Source organism: Gymnogyps californianus, chromosome 2 (assembly GCF_018139145.2).
Source record: "Gymnogyps californianus isolate 813 chromosome 2, ASM1813914v2, whole genome shotgun sequence".
Lineage (NCBI taxonomy): Eukaryota > Metazoa > Chordata > Aves > Accipitriformes > Cathartidae > Gymnogyps > Gymnogyps californianus.
The window spans coordinates 81,136,144-81,160,969 of NC_059472.1; the positions used below are offsets into that span (position 1 = coordinate 81,136,144).

The 24,826-nt window shown below is 36.8% G+C and overlaps 1 protein-coding gene across 1 annotated transcript in view; it reads right to left on the reverse strand.

Moving 5' to 3' along the window:
• DNAH5 (dynein axonemal heavy chain 5) overlaps positions 1-24,826 on the reverse strand; it is a 133,165-nt gene that overhangs the window by 73,986 nt on the left and 34,353 nt on the right. Inside the window, exons 18-36 of the mRNA XM_050915913.1 lie at positions 23,565-23,721; positions 22,819-23,052; positions 21,798-21,988; positions 21,616-21,715; positions 20,049-20,173; positions 18,336-18,537; positions 16,756-16,991; positions 14,375-14,593; positions 13,604-13,666; positions 11,765-12,003; positions 10,691-10,931; positions 10,052-10,251; positions 8,124-8,277; positions 7,270-7,433; positions 6,454-6,610; positions 5,289-5,501; positions 4,250-4,474; positions 2,767-2,939; positions 1,470-1,648 (exon numbers count right to left, since the gene is read on the reverse strand). Coding sequence (XP_050771870.1) covers positions 1,470-1,648; positions 2,767-2,939; positions 4,250-4,474; positions 5,289-5,501; positions 6,454-6,610; positions 7,270-7,433; positions 8,124-8,277; positions 10,052-10,251; positions 10,691-10,931; positions 11,765-12,003; positions 13,604-13,666; positions 14,375-14,593; positions 16,756-16,991; positions 18,336-18,537; positions 20,049-20,173; positions 21,616-21,715; positions 21,798-21,988; positions 22,819-23,052; positions 23,565-23,721 — 3,472 coding nt within the window. The remainder of the gene's footprint in view (positions 1-1,469; positions 1,649-2,766; positions 2,940-4,249; positions 4,475-5,288; positions 5,502-6,453; positions 6,611-7,269; positions 7,434-8,123; positions 8,278-10,051; positions 10,252-10,690; positions 10,932-11,764; positions 12,004-13,603; positions 13,667-14,374; positions 14,594-16,755; positions 16,992-18,335; positions 18,538-20,048; positions 20,174-21,615; positions 21,716-21,797; positions 21,989-22,818; positions 23,053-23,564; positions 23,722-24,826) is intronic.

The following is a 24,826-nucleotide window of genomic DNA, read 5'->3' on the forward strand; positions in this document are numbered from 1 at the left end:
AGTCTTTTTCAAGCAAGAATTCACAAGTTCCAAAAGTCCTCAAGCTTGTCTAGGATACTACATCCTTCAATTTCTGCTCCTTTTCTCAGTATCTTGAATGTTTTTCTGTTCCTCCCTACCCTCCAAAAAAAATTGCTGCAGTAAGTCTATGAAAATATGATGGATTGTCAATAGCTTATTGCACAAATTAAAATGAACAATAAAGTTGCTTTCACCTGGAAAGAAGTTAGGGGTCAGTCTGTGTCAGAACTGCATTTTTCCTCAGATATTTTGGGGAAAACAAAACAAAAAAATCATCAACGCAGTCACTTGCAACAATACAAGAGTCAAGAACCTCCACTTGATCTCTAATTCAACATCTGCCATGACTGACAGGTATCAATTTCAGGTGCCTAAAAAAAAAAAATGTCTGCATCTAACTTCAGTGAGCTGTGCCAATTGTTTTTAACATATGTAGTGCTATTGATGCACTTCCTTCAACTGATAAGAACTTTGACATTCGAAGGAGACAAAACACTGAAATCAGAACCCAACACATTTCACCAGTTCAGCAATAAATTTCACAGCTTTTTCTTTTTGTACTGGCAGTCCTCCTTGATTACTTTAAGTGTCTTTTTGTATTCTTTCATAAACTGCCTTATGGTTTCAGACATTTCTATTTCTTGGAGACAGTGTTACAAATGCATTTTACATTCATAACAAGATATTAATTACTTGCATTTACTAAAAGGCTGAAAACCACCTGCTGATTATGTGTCGACCTTGTTTTATAAAGATGTTCTTTTAGCATTTGTAACTTTCACATAGTCCATAGAACCATATAATCACAGACTATGCTGAGTTGTAAAGGATTCATGAGGATCATCAAGTCCATCTCCTGACTCCACACAGGGCTACCTAAAAGTTAAACCAGATATCTAAGAGTGTTGTCCAAACACTACTTGAACACTGACAGGCTTGGGGCCCTGACTACTTCCTTGGGGAGCTTGTTCCAGTGCTTGACCATGCTCTCAGTGAAGAACATTTTCCTAATATCCAATCTGAACTTCACCTGATGCAGCTTTAAGCCATTCCCTCATGTCCTATCACCAGACACCAGAGAAGAGACTAACACCTTCCTCTCTGCTCCCCCTCATTAGGAAGTTGTAGACAGCAGTGTGGGCAGCCCTCAGCCTCCTTTTCTCTAAGCTGAACAAACCTAGTGTACTCAGCCGTTCCTCATAAGTCATGCCCTCTAGTTCTTTCACCATCTTTGTTGCTCTCCTTTGGACACATTCTAATATTTTTATATGCTTATTGCATTGTTGACCCCAAAACCGCACATGTAAGAACTTGCGGCGAGGCCACTCCAAATGCTGAGTATAGTGGGACAATCACTTCTTTTGACTGATTAGTTATACTTCGCTTAATGCACCCCAGGATACAGTTGACCCTTTTGGCCAACATCTTACCTTTGGTCCACATCTTACCTTTGAAGATCCTCCCAAGTCCTCGGAAATCCATCTGGTCTGAACAGTTGAAGACCACTACATATTTTCCAAGGCACCGTCCCATGTCTTTGATGGTTTCAGTTTTTCCAGTTCCTGCAGGTCCCACAGGTGCTCCACCCATGTTCATGCCTAAAGCTTGAGCCAAAGTGATGTAACATCTAAAAGGCAACAAGTTATCATCACTTAATGGGCTGCAGTGCACAGTTTTCTGTATAGTGCCAGAGGATCTTACTCAACTGTGTTACATGAGGAAGGTCTGATTTAAGGAGACAAGGAAACTGCTGAAATGACAGGTCTCTAATTACAATTTAAAGCATTAAGAAGGAAAACCCTTCACTCAGCCTCTGATGCAGGTAATATTAAGGTTTGTCTCTTCATACATTAAGCGGAAGAACAGATAATCCTCAATAATCAACAACCTGAAAGATCATGAGAAGGGAAGAAAGCAGATACAGAGATGCTGCCTAATCTAGTTTGGTTAACTTAGTTCCTGAATTACTTTAACTGAAGTAGTTCTGAACTACATTATACTGTGGAGTAAAATAATGAAAGACAGCTAACCTTTCCTTTCTCATCCACCTTTAAAATTTGATCATACAGTGCATCCCAATTTCATAAATGAAACTTCTATGTGTAATGCAGTAAAACACCAGCTAACAATTATCTCTGAAGTGAAGCTCTAGAATTTGCTGTTTGGAACAGTTAAAAAAAAACAAACAAAAAAAAAAAACCCACCCAATGCCCTTATTTTGCCAATGATACCTTATATAGCATTCTTTGTGTTATTCCAGTTAGGTAGGTAGACCCCTTTGTTAATAGAACTGCAATTCTTTCAACATCCTTCTAGATCAAAGATCTCCAATCTATCACAGCTGAATAAAATCGTTTTTCCTGTCTATTCTTCCTTAGATATTTTCATTAGTTTGCCTGTAAACACTTATTTTTGTCCTGTATCTCTCTCTGTATATTGTACCTGCTGGATGTACCTGATCCTCAAGTATACTAGCCTCACACACATGAGAATCAGAGTCCCATACATCATATATGTGGGGATCACGCAAGTATGTGGCAGAAATTAAGCTGGAAGGTATTAATATTGTAAGGCACAGAAACAAAAATATTCACGTATTCCATGTAAAATTATTGACTTTGATAAGACTGTGAGGGATAAACTCTGCAGAGATCTATTTTGCATCCAATAGGAATGAATAAATTGCTCTTGTAAAAGCCTAGGTTTGGCATCAAAGAATAAAGGAATAAAATCAGTCTTTTTCACCTGTCTGTAAGAGGTGTTATGACAAGCCTGTCAGTACAGCCCAAGAATTCATTCTGGTATGTGAAACCCACATCAGTGATCTTAATCATCATTTTATCAGAGTCTTCATTAAAATAAAATCTACACTGTTTCAGCCACTCGAAATCTGCAGTGCTCTTGATATGCATGCCACACTAAGAAAAGAGGGAAAAAAAGGCTGTGGTATTCATGGTTAACATTTACTTTTGCATTTATATTATCTCATCTAAGTAGTACTGCAAAGGCAGCACTGCAATCACAATGAAAGGCATGAAGAACAGCTAGTAACACAAGAATAGTGGAGACCCTATCTTGATTTTTACCACAAAAATTGCTAATGTGTTATTGCTGTCCCTGAAACCCATACTAAGGCAAAGGAACTTCAGGCTTTAGATGAGTGTGTCAAAATTCTAAATACAAATTAACAGTCCGTAAGCCTCAAACAAAAGTCATGAAGTTCAGTTAACATTAAAAATGCGATTTCTTTTACTCATCTCTACCATTTTATTTTTACTTATGAGTAGGAAACACGTAATGTGATACTTGACTTTAAAAAAAGTCATGAGAATTGTATGAAACCACATGCAAATTGGAAAAAGGTATTTCAAGACAGTGTCATGGTGCAGATATTAGTTAAGAAATTCAACAGAGCTGGGAGTAATTCAAAGTTGACCAACTGGATATTAAAACAGGATTAAAAAAGATGCCCTGCAGGTTGTATCTAAAAATTATACTTTACATAAGGTGATAACTGGAAACAACCGGTTCTACAACAAAAAGATAGGTGCCTGCCTATAAGCAATGGGTTAAAACTCAGTAATTCTTTTCTCAGACAGCTTAACTTCAGTCAGGTCCAGAACTTCCTATAGGTAAAAGGGTATGCTAGCTTTTAAGTTTGACTGTTTAAGCAGTAAATGCTTTCATTTTCCTAATTTTAGTACCCTGTGGCAGCATGAGAAGGTGTGAAGTGAATAAATAAATCCCTAAGTAATAATTAGGTATGCTATTGAAACTAGAACAGAGGGGATAACAGCTTCAACCAACTTCAAACTTTTTCTAATACTATAACTCTATATTCATTCTGTTTACTCCTCGAAACTCACAATGTAGTCCAGAGAAAGGACAATTACTTGCAACACAATGTATGAGGAAAAAGAAGTCCCTAACTGATCATGCAACAGAGGCGTCTAACTTAAGTGGGCCAACACAAAGCATTATAAAATTCTGCTATTGCTTGTGCGGGAAAAAAAAACACTGAACTACTTAAAGGGAAACTAAGACATAGATTGAAGCAACATCAGCATTTTCATAATAGTCCAGGGCACATAATCATTACAGTCCTGCAATTAAATGTTTAGCTTAAGAAGCAGGAGTTCATAGGTACAGCAATATTTTCTTCTTGTCCTTTCACATTGCTTTACGTGGAAACCATCTCATAACTCATTGTAAATTTTTCAATACTTACCAGACTATCAAAAATATCCCTCTGATGCACATGAATAGTGATTAATGTCTCGTATTTAACTCGCTCGACTGGGCTAAGGTCTTTTGTTGTCATATCTATCAGCATGTTTAGAAGATCCAGGAAAAACTGGTTCGTCTTTCTCATAATTTTTTTATCATACCTGGCATTACTCAAAGCTTCTTCTGAGTCTCTTGTCCAAATCATTTGGATCCCTAACAACCCAACCTTAGGAAACATAAAAGTATATACTTCATAATCATTTCTCTTTCACCTAAAATGTACATTCACAGACACAGATAAACTAAAGAAATGGTTCTGTTACTATTTGTATAAAATTATTTTTTCATGCATCCATATAGAGGTCATTCAACCCATACATTTGTTTTATGTGTCCCAACTCCATTCATAAACAGATAGTTAAGTCCACACTTCAGTCTTGTAGATGCTGCCTATGGTGCACTGTTGATACAACTGTTCAATATAATTTACAGCATATATATAAATATTATATATAATTAATATACTTTATATATAATTAATGACTAATCAGTGAATAATTAATGCTTCAATGTAAAATATTTTTTCAGTAATCCACAAACTCTTTATTCCTTCTCCAACAACATTCCTGATCACAAGTGAAGAAGCTTCTACTAAGAAAATAATTTTCCCTCAGCATTACCCTCAGCTCCAAATCTTTAGCAATATATAGTGTTTTCCTGAATATATGAACAAACATACAATTTTACTACTTTTCCTTCAGTAGTCACGTATTAAGCTTGTAAAGAACTAGTGTTAACTCCATTGCATTAATTTATTGCATTCTACATTATTTTTGAACAAGAGCTTCAGGGTAAGTTTTCTTCTTTTGGTTTCAGATATGTAAAGTGTAACTTAAAAGACTGAGGTGATTAAGATAAATTTAAATGTCAGTTTTGTATTTATAACACTGGCTGCAATTTTGATTGCAAAGACAAGAAAAAAAATATCAATGTGCTACATATCTGTGAACAATTCTTCATTGATTTAACAATGATATTACCTGGGCTGGGTAAGTAGAAAGAAATTCAATCAGCTGGAAACTAGTTTCTTGGATGTGCGCAGCTGCCTGGCGAATAACATGATGCAGTGACAGCTGGGATTCCTTCAACAGAGAATTGAGCCAAACTTCCACGTTACCTTCAGCCATTACAGGTCTAGTCAGCTCTACCGTCTCACCCTCTCGTGAACTAATTGACAATATACGATCATATATCTAATAAAAGCAAAGCAAGAACATTTTGTGTTTATAGATTTATTGTTATCTTTACCGTAACTGTCTGATTTTCCTGCCATCACTCCATTAAACTTATTTAGGTAACTAATAAATTATACCAACCTGTTAAGTGAGATGTAAAAACAATTAAATCATTACTTTTGGTGTGCAGAAAGGCTTTAAACAAAATACTGCCATCTGAACAAGGAGACAAACACCAATACACTGACAATTCCTGAATTTCACTTAAGTTTCAATGACAACATCCACTTTCCAGTCACAATAAAGGATACCTTCCCCCATTACTGGTGGGGTAATATCCTAACAGAATTTATAGCCTTACAATTAAAAATAACGGAAACGCAAAAGTTAAGGAACATGGTCAATCAAACGAATTTCAAATGCATGGGGAGGTAGTGAATTTCTAAGAAAATGTATACATACACAGGAAAAAAAATTGTTTGTTGCTATCTGTTCTTGCAAAGAGTATAAGCAAATTGTTCTTCAAACAGTATGTTTGAAGGGATATTAAGGATAACTCAAACAGGTGAGAGACTAGATACACTTTTTCTTACAATCAAAAAATGAATGAAAAAGTACAAATACAGGCAATCTAAAGATACGAATATGCTCATAAAGAATCAGAAGCTTATCTGAGAGGATGCTAGCCTATATTAAGCCACAGAAGATAGTTCAGTACCTGGGCATTTTTTTCTGAAACCTAAGCACTGGTGCAAATTTTTGTTTGTTTTTCTATTCTACATAGTTTTCCTATTACGTAAATGAGGACATGAAACTAAATCTTAAATGAAGAAAGCCTATGCAGCATCAAATAGTCGATGAGTGGTAAAACAGTTGAACGCCCTATACACCCAGGTAGCTTTCTTATTTAACAAGTATCGTGCATTGTTAATTTGAAAGAACGTAACATTGAGGTGTGGGCAATACATACCCTTTCATGGAACCTGACAGTTTTAATGTTGTCAAAGACATTCAGCAGATGTGCCTGTATATTGTGAGAGTCTGATGCCTGGCCAAGAATTTCTAAGAGAGCAGGATCTGACACAAAGAAGAATCGTGGAAATAGGAGGCGCTTTTTCTCCAGGTACCTGCATTTTTTAAAAAATTGGGGGGGGGGGGGGAAGAGATGGTAAGTGAATTAGGTTAATTTATACATCGTTTCCTCTTTAAAGGTGGCATTTCTCACAAGGTATCATTGCAATTTTTAGTAGTGGCAATGACAACAATTCTTATGCATCATACCTTCATGTTAAGCACCTGCTCTAAAGCTACTCTTTTAACATCAGAAATCATTTCATGGAAAGCCTTTATTATTTGCTATAATGTAAGCACCAGTAAAAGGAAAAGAAACTAAACCAAAATAAAATGTTTTTACATTAAGTCTGTTACTTGCTATTTAGGTCTCATGTTGAATTTCTCCCAGATTCATGAAGGGTCTGAATAGGACATATAGATCTAGACTGCCTTCTGGATTCAAACTAGGCTGAAACAAGCTTTGGTTTCAACAGAGATAGACAGTGAGTGACAGCTTAGTCACAAATCACATACTTATCAGTGAGTTGCTAGCAATTTCTTTGGAGGTGTTGTATCATCCTGCTAACTTGTTTGCTCAATTCAGCTGAATTCATAGTAGAATAAGAACATGATCTTTGCAAAGTGCATGGGACAGTACTCAAGCAATTGCTTCTTCCCCAGTTACACAACTCACAACCATCTGCCCAAGACTGTGGTCTTGTAGTAATCTTACCCTGTGAGTGATTTCTGACAGATTTCAAGCTGTTCTAGTAAATGTGGTAGTAACTGTCCCATGATTTCATCTCCAATACAGCACTGAACAACATTAGGTGTTTCATGAGCTCGGGTCATGATCCTCACCCAGGATTTATCAATGTTAGAGAAACGCTTTGCTTCCTGTTGAAACATAATGATGAATGTGGAAGGGAAGAGATGGAGGAAGGAAGAGAGAAGAGGGAAAAGGCACTTGCTTGCAGAATTGGCACCCAGTAATCTCACCAGTAATCTTCTCACTAGTAATCCCGTGTCCAAGTTCTAAAGATTTTTCAGCTTAGAAAAACACAAATCTTTCTGCTTACACAATACAGCTTATTTTATACTTGACTATCAAGCCTGCTATCTACTTTCTCTTTCAGTCATTCTTAGAGAAAAAGACAGAAAACTCATTATGCTTGAATTGCATGCTTCAAATTTGAAGATTTTTTCCTAAAAACTGAAGTTAATTTTTAATTTTAAAAGCTATGTAGGAAAGTTTAAGATAAGAATTCCTGGGTACTGCTAGGCTAGTGGTAGGTACTACTAAGCTAGTCTAACTAGGCTAGGCTACTACTAGGCACAACACTTAAACACATATTGGTTAATAATTTTACAATCTAGAAATAAAAAGATCAACTAGCTCACACAATTTTATTATTCTTTCTAACACAATAGTTCTGTTGGCATTGTTTACCTAATTTCTTACCAAGACTAGTTTTGTTAAGTACCAAAAAAATGAGGTTTATGTTACTGCATCAATTATGACATCACAGTTAAGTATTATTCTTAAAATGTAGAAAACCGAACTGAAAAAAAGGCATGTCTGAAAACCTTTGGAAGCTGCTTTGCTATGTCACCGCCAACAAAAACAGCTTCTAAATAAATCCACAAGTTCTGCACAGTCATCCAGTTCTCAATGATATCTGTTGTGTTGGAAAGATAGTGCACCCATTTCTGTATCTGTGTCTTGAAGGGTGTGTTGTATCTAAAATAAAAAGACGACACTTGCTTTACTTCAAGAAGGAAACAAGTCTCTTGAAAGCCAGCACATTATTCATAAGGATGAGGAATAATTTTGCTGGTTGTATCTTTGTCAATTGAAAGTATAAAAACCTATACTTGACTCAATTCAGCTAGTTAGCAGCTATAAACCAAACCAGCTCCAACTTGCTGCTTTGTACACATGGTGTGTAGCACAGCTCTAATCCAACAGAAGCTGAATAGGAGCAAGATTTCAATTTCACTCTAAGGTAAAGTGGTTTTAAAATGTAACATCTTGAAAGCTGCAAGACTCCCAGAGGTCCTTATCAACTGAACTCTTGCTTTTGAACATCTGCCTGATGATCAGGTTCTGTGTTCCTCATTTTATCTGCAGGCTTTGGCATGTGAAACCAGACAAACTGAATTTCATTTTAACTGGGATTTTCAGCACCTTCGGCATGAGGCAGTGACCTATCACAGGGGCCAGAGTAGCAGTGCCTGTATGTTGGGTTTGTGTGGCACGGGTTTGGTAGCAGGGGAGGGGCTACAAGGGTGGCTCCTGTGAGAAGCTGCTAGAAGCTTCCCCGGCTCCAAGTCAGACCCGCCGCTGGCCAAGGCTGAGCCAATCGGCGACAGTGGTAGCGCCTCTGGGATAACATATTTAAGAAGGGGAAAAAGGACTGCTGAAAAACCTGCAGCAAAGAGAGGAGTGGAATGTGAGAGAAACAACCACGCACACACCGAGGTCAGTGAAGAAGGAGGAGGTGCTCCAGGTGCCGGAGCAGAGATTCCCCTGAGCCCGTGGTGAGACAGCAGGCTGTCCTCCTGCAGCCCATGGAGGTTAACGGCAGAGCAGAGATTCCCCTGCAATCCGTGGAGGACCCCACAGTGGAGCAGGTGGCTGGGCCTGGAGAAGGCCGTGACTCAGTGGGAAAGCCCACACTGGAGCAGTTCATGGAGGACTGCAGCCCGTGGAAAGGGCTTGCATTGGAGAAGCTCATGGAGGGCTGACCCCCATGAGAGGGATCCCACGCTGGAGCAGGGGAAGAGTGTGAGGAGCCCTCCCCCTGAGGAGGAAGGAGCGGCAGAAACAATGTGGCATGAACTGACCGCAACCCCCATTCCCATCCCCCTGCGCCGCTGGCAGGGGAGGAGGTAGAGGAATCGGGAGCAAAGCTGAGCCTGGGAAGAAGGGAAGGGTGGGGGGAAGATGTGTTTTTAAGATAAGGTTCTATTTCTCATATCCTACTCTTATTTGAGTGGTAACAAATTGAATCGATTTCTTTTTCCCCAAAATCGAGTCTGTTTTGCCTGTGACCATAAGTGGTGAGTGATCCCTCCCTGTCCTTGTCTCGACCCGCGAGCCTTTTGTTGTATTTTCTCCTCCCCATCCCTCCGGGAGGGAGGAGTGAGCAAGCGGCCGCGTGGTGCTTTGTTGCCAGCTGGGCCTAAACCACAACAGCCTGTAATGCCTGTAGTATGCCTCCCACAACCAGGCAGTGTTCCCCTTTATGCTCATCACCACTTTCCTGCATCGATGAAAACTGTCCAGTTGATTATTCAAGGAAGTCTGAACTGTATCCACATGCTTTCAAAAGAACTTATCGGAGGGATACAGACAACAAGAAGTAGCCCATGAACAGTTCAAGGACAAGCAAGCTCTTAGTTTTTATCTAGATATTTATTTTCCTTCTACTCTGTGAAAGATAGATTTGTTCAATAAAACAAAGCCTCTTGCTGATATTTTTATCCCCCATCCCCACCCTTTTTCCTGTTACCTGTTACTCATGAGAGAGCCAAGAATCATCAAGCTGTCCTCCATGGTAGCAATCGTTTCTGATGTGCTGTCACCTCTTAAAAGAAGTTCCCCACGGGTTTTAAAGTTTGCGAAGATAAATGTTTTGTTGTCCCATTCAGCTATCACTTGTTTTAACTTCTGCTCAATGTCTCTCTCCTTCACAGCACTTATGCAGATATCCTTTTAAATAAATAGGATGTCAAAACAAGCTATGAATGGTTCAAATCTCTGGTATACAAATCTAACTTGTATTTCCTTTAACCCTAGTAAGGCTGATGAGCAACTATTTATCAGGTGGAAAGACTTACAGACATATAAGCACCGTAGCTAATAATCTGTATACCACATCACGATATGGCCAGCTTTATGGGGAATAAAAGAATAATACAGTGATTACTTTTCATATCTTTAATGTTGCAAAGCAAGGCACCCTCACAAATTAACTCCTGGGCATGATTTAAAAAAGGAGTTAACCACAATATATTGGTGTCATTATTTTATACAGAAAGCTGAAGTGATAGTCCATTTCTCTGTTCGTTGTTTAGAAATATTCTATTTTCCTTCTTACTACTGTTACTCCTATACTATTCGAGCATCCATTTCTCTTCCTTCACAATACCTCTATTTCCTCTTTATATCTTAAGAGTGGAGCTTCCATTATATTCCTCAGTTTGAATGTTTCACTTTCCACATCAAAGTTGTGTTCAGTGAGATCCGTAATCCGCTTCCAGTGCCGAGGCATCATTGCTTTACTTGACATACGCTCAAGCAATGGGCAACATTCACTGAAGTCCTCAATAGTTTTCTTTAGGTCAAAAAAGGCCTGCCATTCCTTTACACCACGAGGAAGCTTACGGCATCTACGTAGAAATAACGCAAGCTTTTTTAAACAGTTTCAAATATTCTTTCTGTTACCCATTTAACCACAGTATATGGTTTTAACAGCAGACCACACACCTTCCAGACTCAGGTTACCTGTATTTTGAAGATTCTGTATGTGATTCTGCATGTGAGAAAATCTGTTTCCAGTCTATTTCATTGACTGATAGCTGGACAGGCACCTACAGGCTCCCCTTAAGGACTGTAGCTGTATAATTCTAATACACTTTGTCCAAGCAATCTTCAAAAACAATTGAACCACTTTACATGTTGATTTCATCTTTTGGTGAGGCTCATGATATGCACTGCTCTGTGCTCTAGAAAAAAACCTGTACCTCAGAACATGCAGGTTTAATTCTTTAAATTATTTGATTCCTGGTTTGATGAAAAGTTCAGATTCTCTGCATGCAGTATATCCCATTTTGTAGGAACACTATTCAGCAATTCACTAACTTGCCTTAGACATCTAGGGTGAATCTGTCTCTCACGAATAATAATATTGCAACAAACAAGGGAAATTTCCCTTCATGAACACAATAAATAGCAATTTTAACATATATTCCAATCTCATAAAAAAAAAGTTAACCAAGAAGCTCTCTAAGGAACAATAATCCTCAACATTTAGAGTCTAAACTGGCTCCTTTATTTTATGAAGTTGGTAATGCATATATTTTTTCAATTACAATTCACATTTTTCATGTTTCAATAAACAAATACATGCTTAGATATGATCATTGGTGCTAACCAATTATAATCATATTTAAGAAGTAACAAAAGTATTTTGGGCACCTTTACCACAGCAGCAGTTTCTCACCTGTTCTGAAACTCCAGAAGTTCACTGTTAATTTTTCCAGTGTCAAATTCTGACCAAAGAATATCATAGTAGCCACTGACTGTATCAATGACATTGTTATATAGGTTATAGAGTTTCTGTAACAGATTCAGTTGCTTCTTTATTTCAAGCAGCTGAGGATACCGAGTAACAGGCAAACCAAAAAGATCTTCCCCATCAGTATAAGTAATATATTTCCGAAAAAGATTATCAAATCGATTCTAAGAAAAAGAAAAACATTAAATTAAATAAAATTAAGTAACTAAATATTCAAGATCTGGCATTATGCTTAGAGCTGCATTAGTGATTAAAATCTAGTAAATACTAGAAAGATATACAGGAGATACTAACAACTTATACTGTCAACAGTTTTGTCAACAATTTTCATGAGAAAAGTAACTTTTAGTTAGCTTCGAGGCACATCTTTAGAAGTTGACAGGGAGGCCATTTACTCCATGTGGCACAGTGATAGAACAATAAATGCTAAGCTTGCGCTTGAAAGAGGTGGAGCATGACATGCAAAGCAAAGAAAGCTGGATGCAGCAAATTCTACCTCTCCAAGTATGCTGTGCAATTCTTTTATTGAAGGGTTGAAGTAAGAATTACTACTGTTTAAGCACCAAAGAAAAACAAAATTTAATTGTCAATTGCAATATAACTGAGGGAACATAGTAGGAAGCCAAATGAATAGCACTACGGTGTCGTGGTTTAAACTCAGCCAGCAACTAAGCACCACGCAGCCACTCACCCCTCACCCCTCCCAGTGGGATAGCGAGGAGGATCAGAAAAAAAAAAAAAAAAAAAAAGGTAAAACTCGTGGGTTGAGATAAGAGCAGTTTAATAACTAAAGTAAAATAAAATATAATACTAACAATAATAACAAAAATATAATAATAATAGTAATGAAAATGAATGCTACAAAAAAAATGAGAGAGAGAAATAAAACCCAAGAAAAGACAAGTGATGCACAATGCAATTGCTCACCACCCACTGACTGATGCCCAAGCAGCGATTCCCCCCTCCTGGCCAACTCCCCCCAGTTTATATACTGAGCATGACATTCCATGGTATGGAATACCCCTTTGGTTAGTTCGGGTCAGCTGTCCAGGCTATGCTCCCTCCCAGCTTCTTGTACATCTGCTTGCTGGCAGAGCATGGGAAACTGAAAAGTCCTTGGCTTAAGATAAGCGCTACCTAGCAACGACTAAAACATCAGTGTGTTATCAACATTATTCTCACACTAAATCCAAAACACAGCACTGTACCAGCTACTAAGAAGAAAATTAACTCTATCCCAGCTGAAACCAGGACATATGGGAAAAGGAAAACCATTTGAAGTCATCATTACAGGAACAGAAATTAATCATAGTACAAAGAAATATTTCAACAGGAAAAACAGTCAGTTTAAATGGAAACCTTTAACACTGTTTAAAAAAAAAAAAAAGAAGGAGAGGGGAAGAAGATTGGGCAGAATTGTATTCATGAGGAAAAGACACAATAATGAACGCAAGAACGGCCTATAGCCAAATACACTAAACTTGAGAGTAGGCTCTCATCAGGATACTTGAATCTAGTAATTATTATTCATTATCTATGCAGCCTTTCTCTTAGCTGCTAAAAAAATCTAATTTTAACCAGCATTCCTTGCAAATGCATAGAAAAAATACTACCTTAGCTTTCATTAAGTTAAAACAGACTTTGCCCAATCAGTAACCGTATGTATCAATGAAAATTAGTTCAACTACTTTGATTCATTCTCAAAGCCTTTGGTGTTAGTTTACTTGCAATAATTCTTAAGCAATGTCTTAGAATTAACAGTACCTGAAACATAGTAAGCCTGTCACTGGCTTCCTGAGGCTCTAAACCAACCACCATTGGCCCATTCTAAAAAAAAAAAAAAATAGTGAATTTAGAGGATGAAAGTAGCCACAACTTATTTTCTAAATGCTAAACTCAAACATTTTTGTGGCTGTAGGATCCCATCCCTATGTCAGGTAACAACTGAACCAAGAGATCACAGTTACCTACTAGAACAAGCACTTTATTTAAAAAAAAAAAAAAAAAAAAAGAACAGAACAAAGAGGGCAATTAATTGTCTTTTTAATACAGAAGTTTTCATAATAGTGTAAAAGCTAGGCAATGGTAGCTCCTTTTTCAAGTAAAAATCAGCATTACTTAAAAGATGACACAAGACTGGTTCAGCTTGACTCATTTATATTCTGCTAAGAAAGAATGTAAGAGCTTAAGTCGTTTGCACTAATATCCAACATCAGAAAATGCTTCTTACATTCTACCATAATTTCTCATTAATCCCAAACTTCACATTTTCTCATGCTAACTAGCTGTTTATCATAAATCCTAAATGTCTCAAGTCTTAATCTTTACCAGCATTACCAGCATTACATATTTGAGTCACATACAAAAAATAACCAAAGCCCACCCTGCACTGAAACTGAAATACCACACTAACAAGAATAAACATATTCTTCAGGCAGTAGAGGCATATCCCATTAATTAGTCAACTCCACAATCTTTCCGTGCTCCCACTGCTCCTCAAAAACTCCTCTAACACAATACACCACAAACACTTGCCTGATCATAATCTGAATAGAACTGTGCACAGTCTTCAGTAAAAGTCTTCACACTGCTAATAAGCTCTCCTCTGAAGTTTGGCTGCAAAGCAATAAGCTCATTCTGCACTTCATTTGCACGGACTAGCAGTTTTTCCCAAGTGTAGTGCAAAGTGTCCACCTTCTCTGTCTCTTCTTTGGCCACAAGTAGATCATATTTGTTTAACATAGCATAGGATTCCTGTCAGAAGGTTGGATCAAGATACACAAAATGGTAACTGAAATTAATTTTACACATACATGTATGCTAACATTTTAAATTTTCAAGAACAGAGAATGTTTTGTTAGAAAAAGAAAATCTGTTCTTTTTGCATAGCAATTATCACAATCTGGCAAATCAATACCAAACTGGAAGAAACATCAAAATGAAAACTAGCTAGTTCTCCTTAACTCCTTACCTTTCACATAGCATTCTGCTTTCTGATAGATTATTTGCCCTAGTGCAATCTGCCTCTCTAAAAAACTGTTTCCAGTTAAAGTACTCCATAAATCTACAGATTTTAGTTTCATTTTAATGACAATATTTTTACGATCCATGTCTTCAGTTATCTGCTATGACCCAAGCTGAATACTGTGGGAGGTGAGCCATGAGAAAGCATCTAAGCAGAAGCCTTCAAGTAAGCAAAGCAAAACGAACTTCTATTCCATAAAGACCTTTAAGCAAGCCCTACTTCATGTTTTCAACAAAAAACAATTAGGAAACCACATCAAAAGTTACCACAACTAATATGTTGCAAGTATTTCAAATGTTATAACTGTTCACCATTCAGAATGAGGAATCTACTTAAAAATCTACTTAATGGTCCTTTGTTTTCTCAGAACATTGATCTCCACTTGTACCACCAATGTATAAACACTGCACATACTGAAACCCTTAGTCAAGTTTCACAAAAACACAACTGAAATTTACTTACTGTAAACTAGCATAGGGTAGGGTAGCAATGAATCTTGTAGCATAACAGTTTCATCTGAAAATTTTTGTATAAAGTGGAATTATTTCCATTTACGTCTTCCGGTTTGATCAAATTACAGACAAATTGCAAAAATGGAAACATAACTATTCATCTGCCACCCAACTATGTGGAAAATACGTCAACCTCCATTTCAAAAATGTGAAGCATGACTCTGTGCCTAGGGACTCGAGGCTCCTGCTTGCAGAATTGGAAGCTTAGGAATCCTTGGCTACCACGGCTTTTGCCTTTGCTCCACATCACATGGGAAACCAGGATAGGTCTTAGCAGGAACTTCCAAAATGTCATCTCCTAAGAGATCCCATTACCTATGACAATTTCACAGAAGGTTCCAGCTGCAGATATGCTTTGCTTTTCACCAGAAACTACTTGTCCTATTTTTGCTCCTTCACACAGCTAGGGAGACCCTCATAGCTTCTAAGGCTGAGAGATACATTCCTTCCTAGCTGTATTCTGAGAAATATGGAAGGGCTCCACGCTCATTTCCATTACTTGCACATACAAGCACATAGTGCATTCCATAATTTACCTCAGCTCAGAGAAAACAGAATCAGAAAACACAGGTGCAAGACATTTGTCTGACAGGAAACACAGTTTTTGCATCTCCAAAACAGAATATTAGACTTGTCAATATTTGGTAGATAAGAATTCTGTGTTAACTTACTTTAAAACAATAAGGACACAACCCTGACAATAAAATTATGGGCAATCAGGAATCATGAACATGTCTTAGGAGAAAAAAAATTTTACTGAACATCTAGTCAAAGGTGCATTTTGCCAAAGTATAGTATTCTTAAATCCATACTCTGGTCAGGAATGCAGAGAAACAGTTACTATCTGTTTTTAATTCTGCCATTTGACCAGAAGCCCCTACACTATCAGATGTTCAATAAATGTATTATAGTAAGTGAACTTCTTTAATGAAGTCAATTGTTTATGTTTATTTCAACCCATGATATAGCTGATAAAGCAATCAGTCTCACGCATTCTTATATAATCTGCCTAACATTAGCTTTCTCCTGTAGGCTAAGGTAAAAAAAAAAAAAAAAGGGAAAATCAATGCTTTTCATACACTGACTTCTTCCACAAAGTACAAAAAGCCTTCTTGCATTAAATACCTGTATTCTCATCTTCCTCTTAGCTAAATCACTCAATTTCTGCACTATTCACTAAACCACCTCTCGCCTCAACAAGTTTACATTTGTCCAAATCAGTCCCACGCAAAAAAGGTTTACAGGAATACAACAGGTCTGCCACCCAACATTTAACACACATTAAATCATACTTTTCCAAGTGCATTGTTAAGCTTTAACCCAGAAAATAATTGCTCTGTTGAAACAGTACCCATACATGCAACATTCATGTTAACTACCTCAATGGGCCCAACTTGAGAGTCTATGGAGATCTGTAGTTCTCTGATCTCTTTTAAAGCTGACATGGCTATTCTTATATCATCCAGATCCTTGATGTGGCGATTTAACTTCTTGCCAGTTTCCTCTATAAAAGTGAAAATTGCTTCCATCTCTGTTCGGTACTTCTTATTACAATGACACCCCAGCAAAGTCATCCAGGCTTTGGTTTCTGCTCTCAGTGCTAGCTTCAGATCAGCTAAAAACATTGAACAATGAATATATATTTAGATATTGCACATATTTTTTAAGATGTACTTTTAATCTTTTTTCAATATGTGTTCTCTTCACTCCCAGTTCTGGTTTTTCAGTCTAACCATCCATGTACAGAGAAGATGAAATCACATTGACACCTTTGAGTGGTTTATAGGATTGCTTGCAATTCAGGATTGCTTTCCTCCTAATCTTCTCGGAATATATCATCTTTCCTACTGGAAAGATGAGGCTGGACTCCACATTTGTCATCTTGTTCGTGTATCATTATACACATTTCTGTCCTACACATAACTAACAGATTAGTTAATATTCTCATCTAAGTCTAAAATCTTTTCAAAAATTAATCTTTAAAAAAAATAATGGGGGAGGGGAGAAGTAAGAGTCTGATTATGGAAGCTGAAGAAACCATTAAATTCAAATTTCTTCCTCACAGTTCTCAACAGAAGAGTCAAAAATCAATACCAACACAAGCATTACAAAAAATTTTAGCTGGATATAATTTCAACCCTGCCACCTATTTATTCCCTGCGCAGATTTCACTTGTGTGTCTTCCTTTTTACACAGTGCCTCTTCCCATGCTTAGCTCTCACACCTGAGGGTCTTTTTTATTTATTAAATATCAGAACTACCTCACCTCCATTGAGTTTCAACAGCCAGCTTGTTTCTCTAGTTCTTTGCCTTACAATATAATCAAAGACATTTGGTTGACACTCTTTCCTAATGAAGAAAACATTCTGCTTCCTCAGATTTGGCATCCACTGCAAAATCAGTTGCATGCATTTCTTACAGTCCATTATAGTTCCCAATTGTCCTTTCTGTTATACTGGTGTAAAATGCTTATGCAAAATTTAGTTAGGTGATGTGGAACCTGAGTTAAGAAACAGTAAAGATTTGAGGCCTGGCTTTCATGGCAAAAAGGGAATCAGCAACAACACGCATGTTTCACTTAACCAACTGTGTTAAATAGAAGGCTTTTCAGCTGTCTCATTAGACGCAGCCAGGCAAGGAGAAAAGCAACATCAATGTATCATCTTACTCCCATAAAATATGTACCTATGGGGGTCAGTGACAGAAGGATAGGCAAACATCTACCATCCACCCCATAATTGAGTAGAAGTATCCCGGTGGGGGAAGAAACTCCAGCTGAGCCTCACAGATACCCTTGCATCAGTGTTTTGTTTGCATGCATTTACAGCCAAAACAGCAGCCATTCTCTCTCTTTCCATCTTTAACCTAGTTCACCCATCCAAAACTAAACACCATCTCTCCTTCCTACAGGAGTCAGAAAGTATATGTCTCTAGAGAGAAGTGGAAAGCTGAACTCTACCAGTGTACAGTGCAATAGCTCCCACGCAGATGTATTCGGGCTCAGAATTGATTTTCAGCTCCAAGTCTCGGAAATGCAGAATTTCAGATTCAAATTCAGAGAGTAATGGGTTTCCCATCATTAATTTATCAATGGTTTCCTCCTTGTCCCTCTGCCATATATGGTGGTAACAACTAAAACTCTCCAAAGCTGTAAGAACTTCCTGAAAAACATTAGAAGTTCAAAGAAGGATTCTCAGCATTATATGTATACATATAATTTCTTAGCATCTGCTCGTTAGAATACATTAAGAACTCCATAGCGGAGCCAGTTGTATCACCTCACTAAACAGAAGGCTGCCAGTAAATTTATGCTAAAGCAAGTTCCATTAGCAATCACAAGCCTTGCCAGGAACTGTATGCTAATCACATTCAATTTGTCAAATCAGTTACATTATTTTCCAACGAAGTGATTCTTCAGTCAATAAAATTCTAGGAATCAGTGGGAAGTAAAATACTCCTTTAAGACTAGGATACAGTACACTTGTCCTTCCCTACCACTTAATGGACTAGCAACTGAAACCTCAGCTCCAGGGCCCAACATAACGAGAACAGCAGTAACTCAATTCATTCTTGAATAATGAAGTTATGAGACAAATTTTTTTACATGCATGATGTTGGTGATGTTAACATTAAATTCTACACTCAATTCTGGTATCTTTGATTTGAATATCATTTAAGGAGTGTTCAACAGAATTATTTTTCTGGTTCTCAGGAGTTCGGGAAAATGTCAGACAACGTTAAATCATCATCACTTCAGCTAATTAAACAAATAAATGAGAGGTGACTGCTATGAGAGATAATCCACATCATGACTTATGATAAACATAGTGCTTGCAGGCATTTAAACCTGGCTAAATGATAAAAGTTTCCAATTACAAAATATTGAGTGTCAAAATACCAAGATAACTATCCACCATTATCAACTGCACCTTAGTCTTCAGCACAAGCCTGTATGTCATTGTGCTAGTTATGCTTTAGTACCACTGAAGTTACAAGACTTTGAGGCAAAAATTTCCACTGGGCAAGGCTCCACTGTAAGGTTGGACTGGCCCCAGGAGGAACTGATGCAGAGTTCCCCAAAGAAATATCAGTTCAATATCTACAGTTTACTAGAGTGCACAGAATAAGAAAAGGACAAAGAAATTATGCATATCCCTTCAGCTATCTCCTAACCTCCAGCAGCAAATGCTATGCAGCACTTTACAAATGCCAAGCTGACAGCCAGTTTTCTTCCAAAAGCCTTCAGAAACTCTTCATAATGGGCCAGAAGTCATGCTGGCTTCATTAGAATTTCTATGTGAATAAAACTGTGTTTAACACACTTGTACAATTATTACCAGTTCTATAGTAAATACACACAACTCAACTATACCTAGAGTTTTTTATGATGTTTTACCAATTGGAGATATGTTTTTAATCAGATCTAAGTTTTACTTTAGGTAATATTCAAAACCTCATAAATTTTTGAACCGAGTACACTTAACCCATGTTACATTTTCAAAGCATATTTGCCAATTTGCAGCCACATGTTTTCCATCCACCATCCTACAGTTTTTCATTCATATGTTTAATCACTGCTTTAGATGCCTACCCTTATTGCCCAAGGATATTAAAAGTAATACATTAATATCCCTTGGATAGTGATGTTAAATTAACATCTCGATTGTCTTACCCTTTTTGTAGAATTAATAGCAGTGCTGAGTAAAGATACTAATTTAATAATTTCTTTGTTCTCTGAAACACTCTTGAAGTAGTTCTGGCTTTGCACTGGATCAGACAAACTGAGTGATGCTGCATCTGACGCACTATCTATAAAGGCAGATTCAAATGCAAAAGCAGTTTTAGGACAGACATATTGTTTAGGCCAAGCAAATTCCTATAGACAAAAACTAATGACCTATTTTTCAATAAGCATGCATTTTAAAGTTAAGTGTTCTTATTAATCAAAAGGGCAACTAGAAGTCTAGGTGGCCAATATAATTGCCACAAATTCATAAACCTCTCCATTTTAGGAAACTGGCTTCATCTAAGTACTCTGTCAAATCTGGAACAAGTTCCACTCCAATCTTTCAAATATAATCTTTCCTTTTCTCTCACCCCTCCCCAAGGTTTATCCTGTACACTTCACCTAAGTGATTTATCGATATGTCAGCATTGAGCAAATCCATAAATATTTTTATTTTCTGAAATAATGTGGGGTAGACCACAATTGACAATTTACAATACAAATTAACATTAAATCCAAGGTGATCATAGCCAGTCCTCAAAAGGAAAGAATTATAAAAGAAAGGTCCATTAGTTAGCAAATACCCACAAGATTGAACTTAGAATCATTTCTTATTTCATCTCAGGCAACAGAAATTCTTAGTTGTGACAGAACAATTTCATTTCTTAACCAGTTCAAGTATTACTTTCCTACTTTTTCAGTATATAAGAGAGAGCTAACCTAAAAAGACTCAATATATTTTTGAAGTACCTGAAGTACAAAGTAGAACAATTAACTTGGCTTGATTCTAAACCATTTCAGGCAAGAAAAAAACAGCAACCAAAGACACCATCTTAAATTTCCTTGAATTAATGCCTTCAATAACTTAATTCCATGTCTGATCACAAAACAGATTAAGTTAAAATCCTTTTAGAAATTTTAGTCTGTTCAGTCCTCTACACAATCCTCTCTCCACCAATACTGCAATTTATATAGACATTTCTATATAAATTTCTATATATTTATATATACATTTCTATTCAATACCAGGTTTTGTTTAAGTTCAACTTACCCTTCTTAAAGGAATTTCAGCACAAGTTTTAAGATGCCATTTGAACATGCCAAGTTACAAACCACACTGGCAAATTATGAAAGATCTTTTGTGCAGCGATAGTGACTATAGTTGTTTTCCAAACTCATTCACAATTTCTACTATGCTGCCCAAGCTGGCACCCTAACAGCTTTTCACAGGCTGCAGGTAGAAGGCAAAGCAGTACAACTCTGAGGCACAAAAAAGTCCTCCTACTCAAAGCCACACAAAGACAAGTATCTTCAGGCAAACCTGGTTTCTAATCACAAAGAGAAGCTCTCACATTGTTATTATACCCTATCTCTTCTCCAAGGTAGTTTAAAATCTATGAAGTCTTCGTTCTTCTGTTTTTGATGCATTTTGTATTTAATATCCTTTAACACATTCTGTATAAATCACATTTACCTAACATTCAAATTGAGCGATGTCAGAGTTTATCATTACCATGGATGTTTTTCTTTCCAGTCTCATTCATTCCATCATCCGAATTGCTGTCTCTGCTCTCACACCGCAACACAGTCACTTTTCTCTCTAACATTTTCTTCTGGGGAAGAAATAAAATTTAATTTTCTATTTGCAGTAGTTTTGAAACATTAGTTTTAAGTAAGTCTGTTAAAGATACAAACCTTGGATACTCTCTCCTTACTCCACTGTCCAACTCCTTGCATTACTTTCACAATACTATCTACAGCTTTATTAAGCGTCTGCTGTACCTCATCCAAAGAGGGTGTCATGATGATATTAGGGATAGATAGGTTAATACTAGTCCTAATTATAGGATTAGCACTTTTTTTCTGCTTAGAAGCATTGTGATTTTCTAAATGAAAGACAAAAAAAAAAAAAAAGGTTGTTCACATATTTTTCAAGATGTCAAACTAGACATTGTAATGATATAAACCAATAAATATATCCCAGTGTTGACTATTGAGTGTAATTTCTTAAGGGAAAAAAGATTCCCGAGCAATTTACAAGATGCATTGGTAAAGTCTATAGCAGCACAAGCGAAAACTAAGTGCCATGCTATTTCTCTCCACGAAGCTCCTCTTCAACTTGTTCTGTGCAGCTAAACTTTGTTTAGCAGAAAATTTTGTTATCTGGCTTGTACTCCCAGTCAGCATATTAAATTGGGCACAAAAACTCCTTAGAATCTCATAATATTGTATGCCTTATATGCTATAGAGACCAAATACAAATGCCTTTATTTTTGTTTCTTAAAAGTATGTAACAAGAAAACACTTCAAAAGAGTGTTCCATCATAATGTATAGAAAGATCTGAGGGCAACTAGTAAGAGAAAGAGAACACAGCTCTTTCTCTATTGTTTTTTTCATACAATTTTATGTAAAAAGCCAAGGTCAAACAGGTAACCACTTATCAAGTCCAGCTCCAAATATAATATTTAGCTTCAGAACAGTACAGTCAGTCCTAAGAGAAACAGCATCGCAATGACACACTCCTACTGTCATAGGAAAAAAAATTCCTTTGGAAATATACCATGTTATCAATTGTGACTTAACAAGACAGCTTATTCAAACTCCCTTTGTTTTCCCCTCTTTACATATGTGGCTCTTTTTTATACAGTTCTGGAATATTACATTTACATATTTCTTTTTATAGGCTAAGAAAGCAAAGTACTGCAATATGGCCACCTAAGAAGTTGATCATGGAAGATGCATGGATGCGCTTGCGTATGGTCTCCAGAGTGTTTCGAGTGACTTTCAAAAGGGCGTCAATATTACGATGATTGAAGTAGGAAAGCAGCTCATTGGCCTCTTCCTCTAACATTTCTAAATGCGTTCTCTTCCTCTTTGCTGGAGGAGACAGTCCAGCCCATATTTCACTGGAATTGTGGGAGGAAGTCAAGGTTTTTGATCTTCTTTCTTCTTCTGTTGCTAAAACGTCATAAATCTAGTTAGTTAAATTAAGGGACTTGAAAACACAATAAAGCAACACCTCCACAGATGTCTGAAATAGAGCTAAAGTTTAGAAAGTGCAGATTATACTAATTTGTAATCTGTACCTTAATGTAACAGTCCTTTTACTCCTATTCACCTTCTCTACTCAGTACAAACTGGCACGATTATCATCAAAATTTAGATATTATTTCTTATATTCTTTCTATAGGAAGTCCAGCAATTAACCAAGGCCTGTAAGTAGCTGCTTCTATGGCATTAACATTTCAACATGCAAGTTAGACTGATAATATTGACCTATTTTGCAGACGATAGACGATTGTTAGATCATCCATTATCCAGGCAAATTCAAACAAAAGTCTTTAGATATTAGATACTGATTGATACTTCAGTCAGCTAAGCTACAATATCCCCAACGCATACTATCAGCATGCAAAAAAAAACATAAGCACAGAGCTACAAAACAATCTTCTTACCTGTACTTTTTCCCCTTATTTCACCAGTGGGTACAACTGACTTCTCATCATCTTTTCTGACCTGTACCTCAGTGTCAAGTAACATGTTAATCAGCTCATTAACAGCGTCTTCCACCAGTGAGCTTTTTAAATGTAAAGTCCGAGAACCTTTTATACAGAGCTCCTGTTATCAAGCCAAAACAAACATATGTTCTTATCTTCCCGGTTCTCATGTCTATTTCACGGTCATAGCAGCCTTTATTAACACAAACGTCAAGGCCTCAGATTTGTGAAAAACAAGATCAATACACAACATTATTTTTAAATTGGTTTGTTCCAAACTATTTAGTGTGGGATTCTTTGTTGTGCCAAACAAGACATCATAAACATCTTTCAAAATTGCTGTGGCTTGTTTCCTAAATCACATGACTCATCCATAGTTAATATCACTAATCAACATTTATAAAGTCTAGTTCCATTAAAGGGCTCCCAAAAGCAAGTGCTTCTTAATTTTCTTGACTTTCCAATGTAGACATGGAAGATTTAAGCTTTCTTTTAATCATTGCCATTTTACATTACTTGGCTGTGCCATAAGGAGTACTAGCCAATCATATTTCCCATTTATAGCTAGGATAGGAGATAAAAACCTATCAAAAGCTATATTTATGATTAGAATAAACAAGAAAATTATTAACTGGGGGGAGAAGGAATGAAAGAATGAGATTTAATAAAATTCAGAAATATATTAAATCAGCTTTCTGACTAACTTACATGCTTATAGTTAATCCTCCTCAACATAAAAGTATTTTGATGGGGTGAAGGAAGGGGCTCTTCCCAGAATACCTTCACCTACGTACTTCTGAGTATATTTTGCACATCCCCTTACCAACTCAGGAGAGCTTGAGATTAACAACGATATTCAGTACACAATCATTTCCACAGTATTTACTCTACCAGGCAACAAAGTGCACTTGTTATGGAGCTATTCACAGGCATCAGATGAGCAATTCCCTTATTTAAAGGCACTAACAAGCAACAATGACAAAAAGATACTATCACAGAGTAAAAACATTTAAGTTGAGTGATATCAAAGCATAAAAGAAATATCATACAGTAGTTGGCTTGACATTAATAAGCTCAGAAAAGAACATCTCAGCTCAGACCTCTTTGCATTTAGTATTTTTATTCCTTTTCAAGGTTCCAGCCAAGCAAGTGGGGATTTCCTTACTTCAGTTTCTCACAAAATGCTTTATTAATTCTGCACTGTTTTTATCTCATAAAAAAAGGGA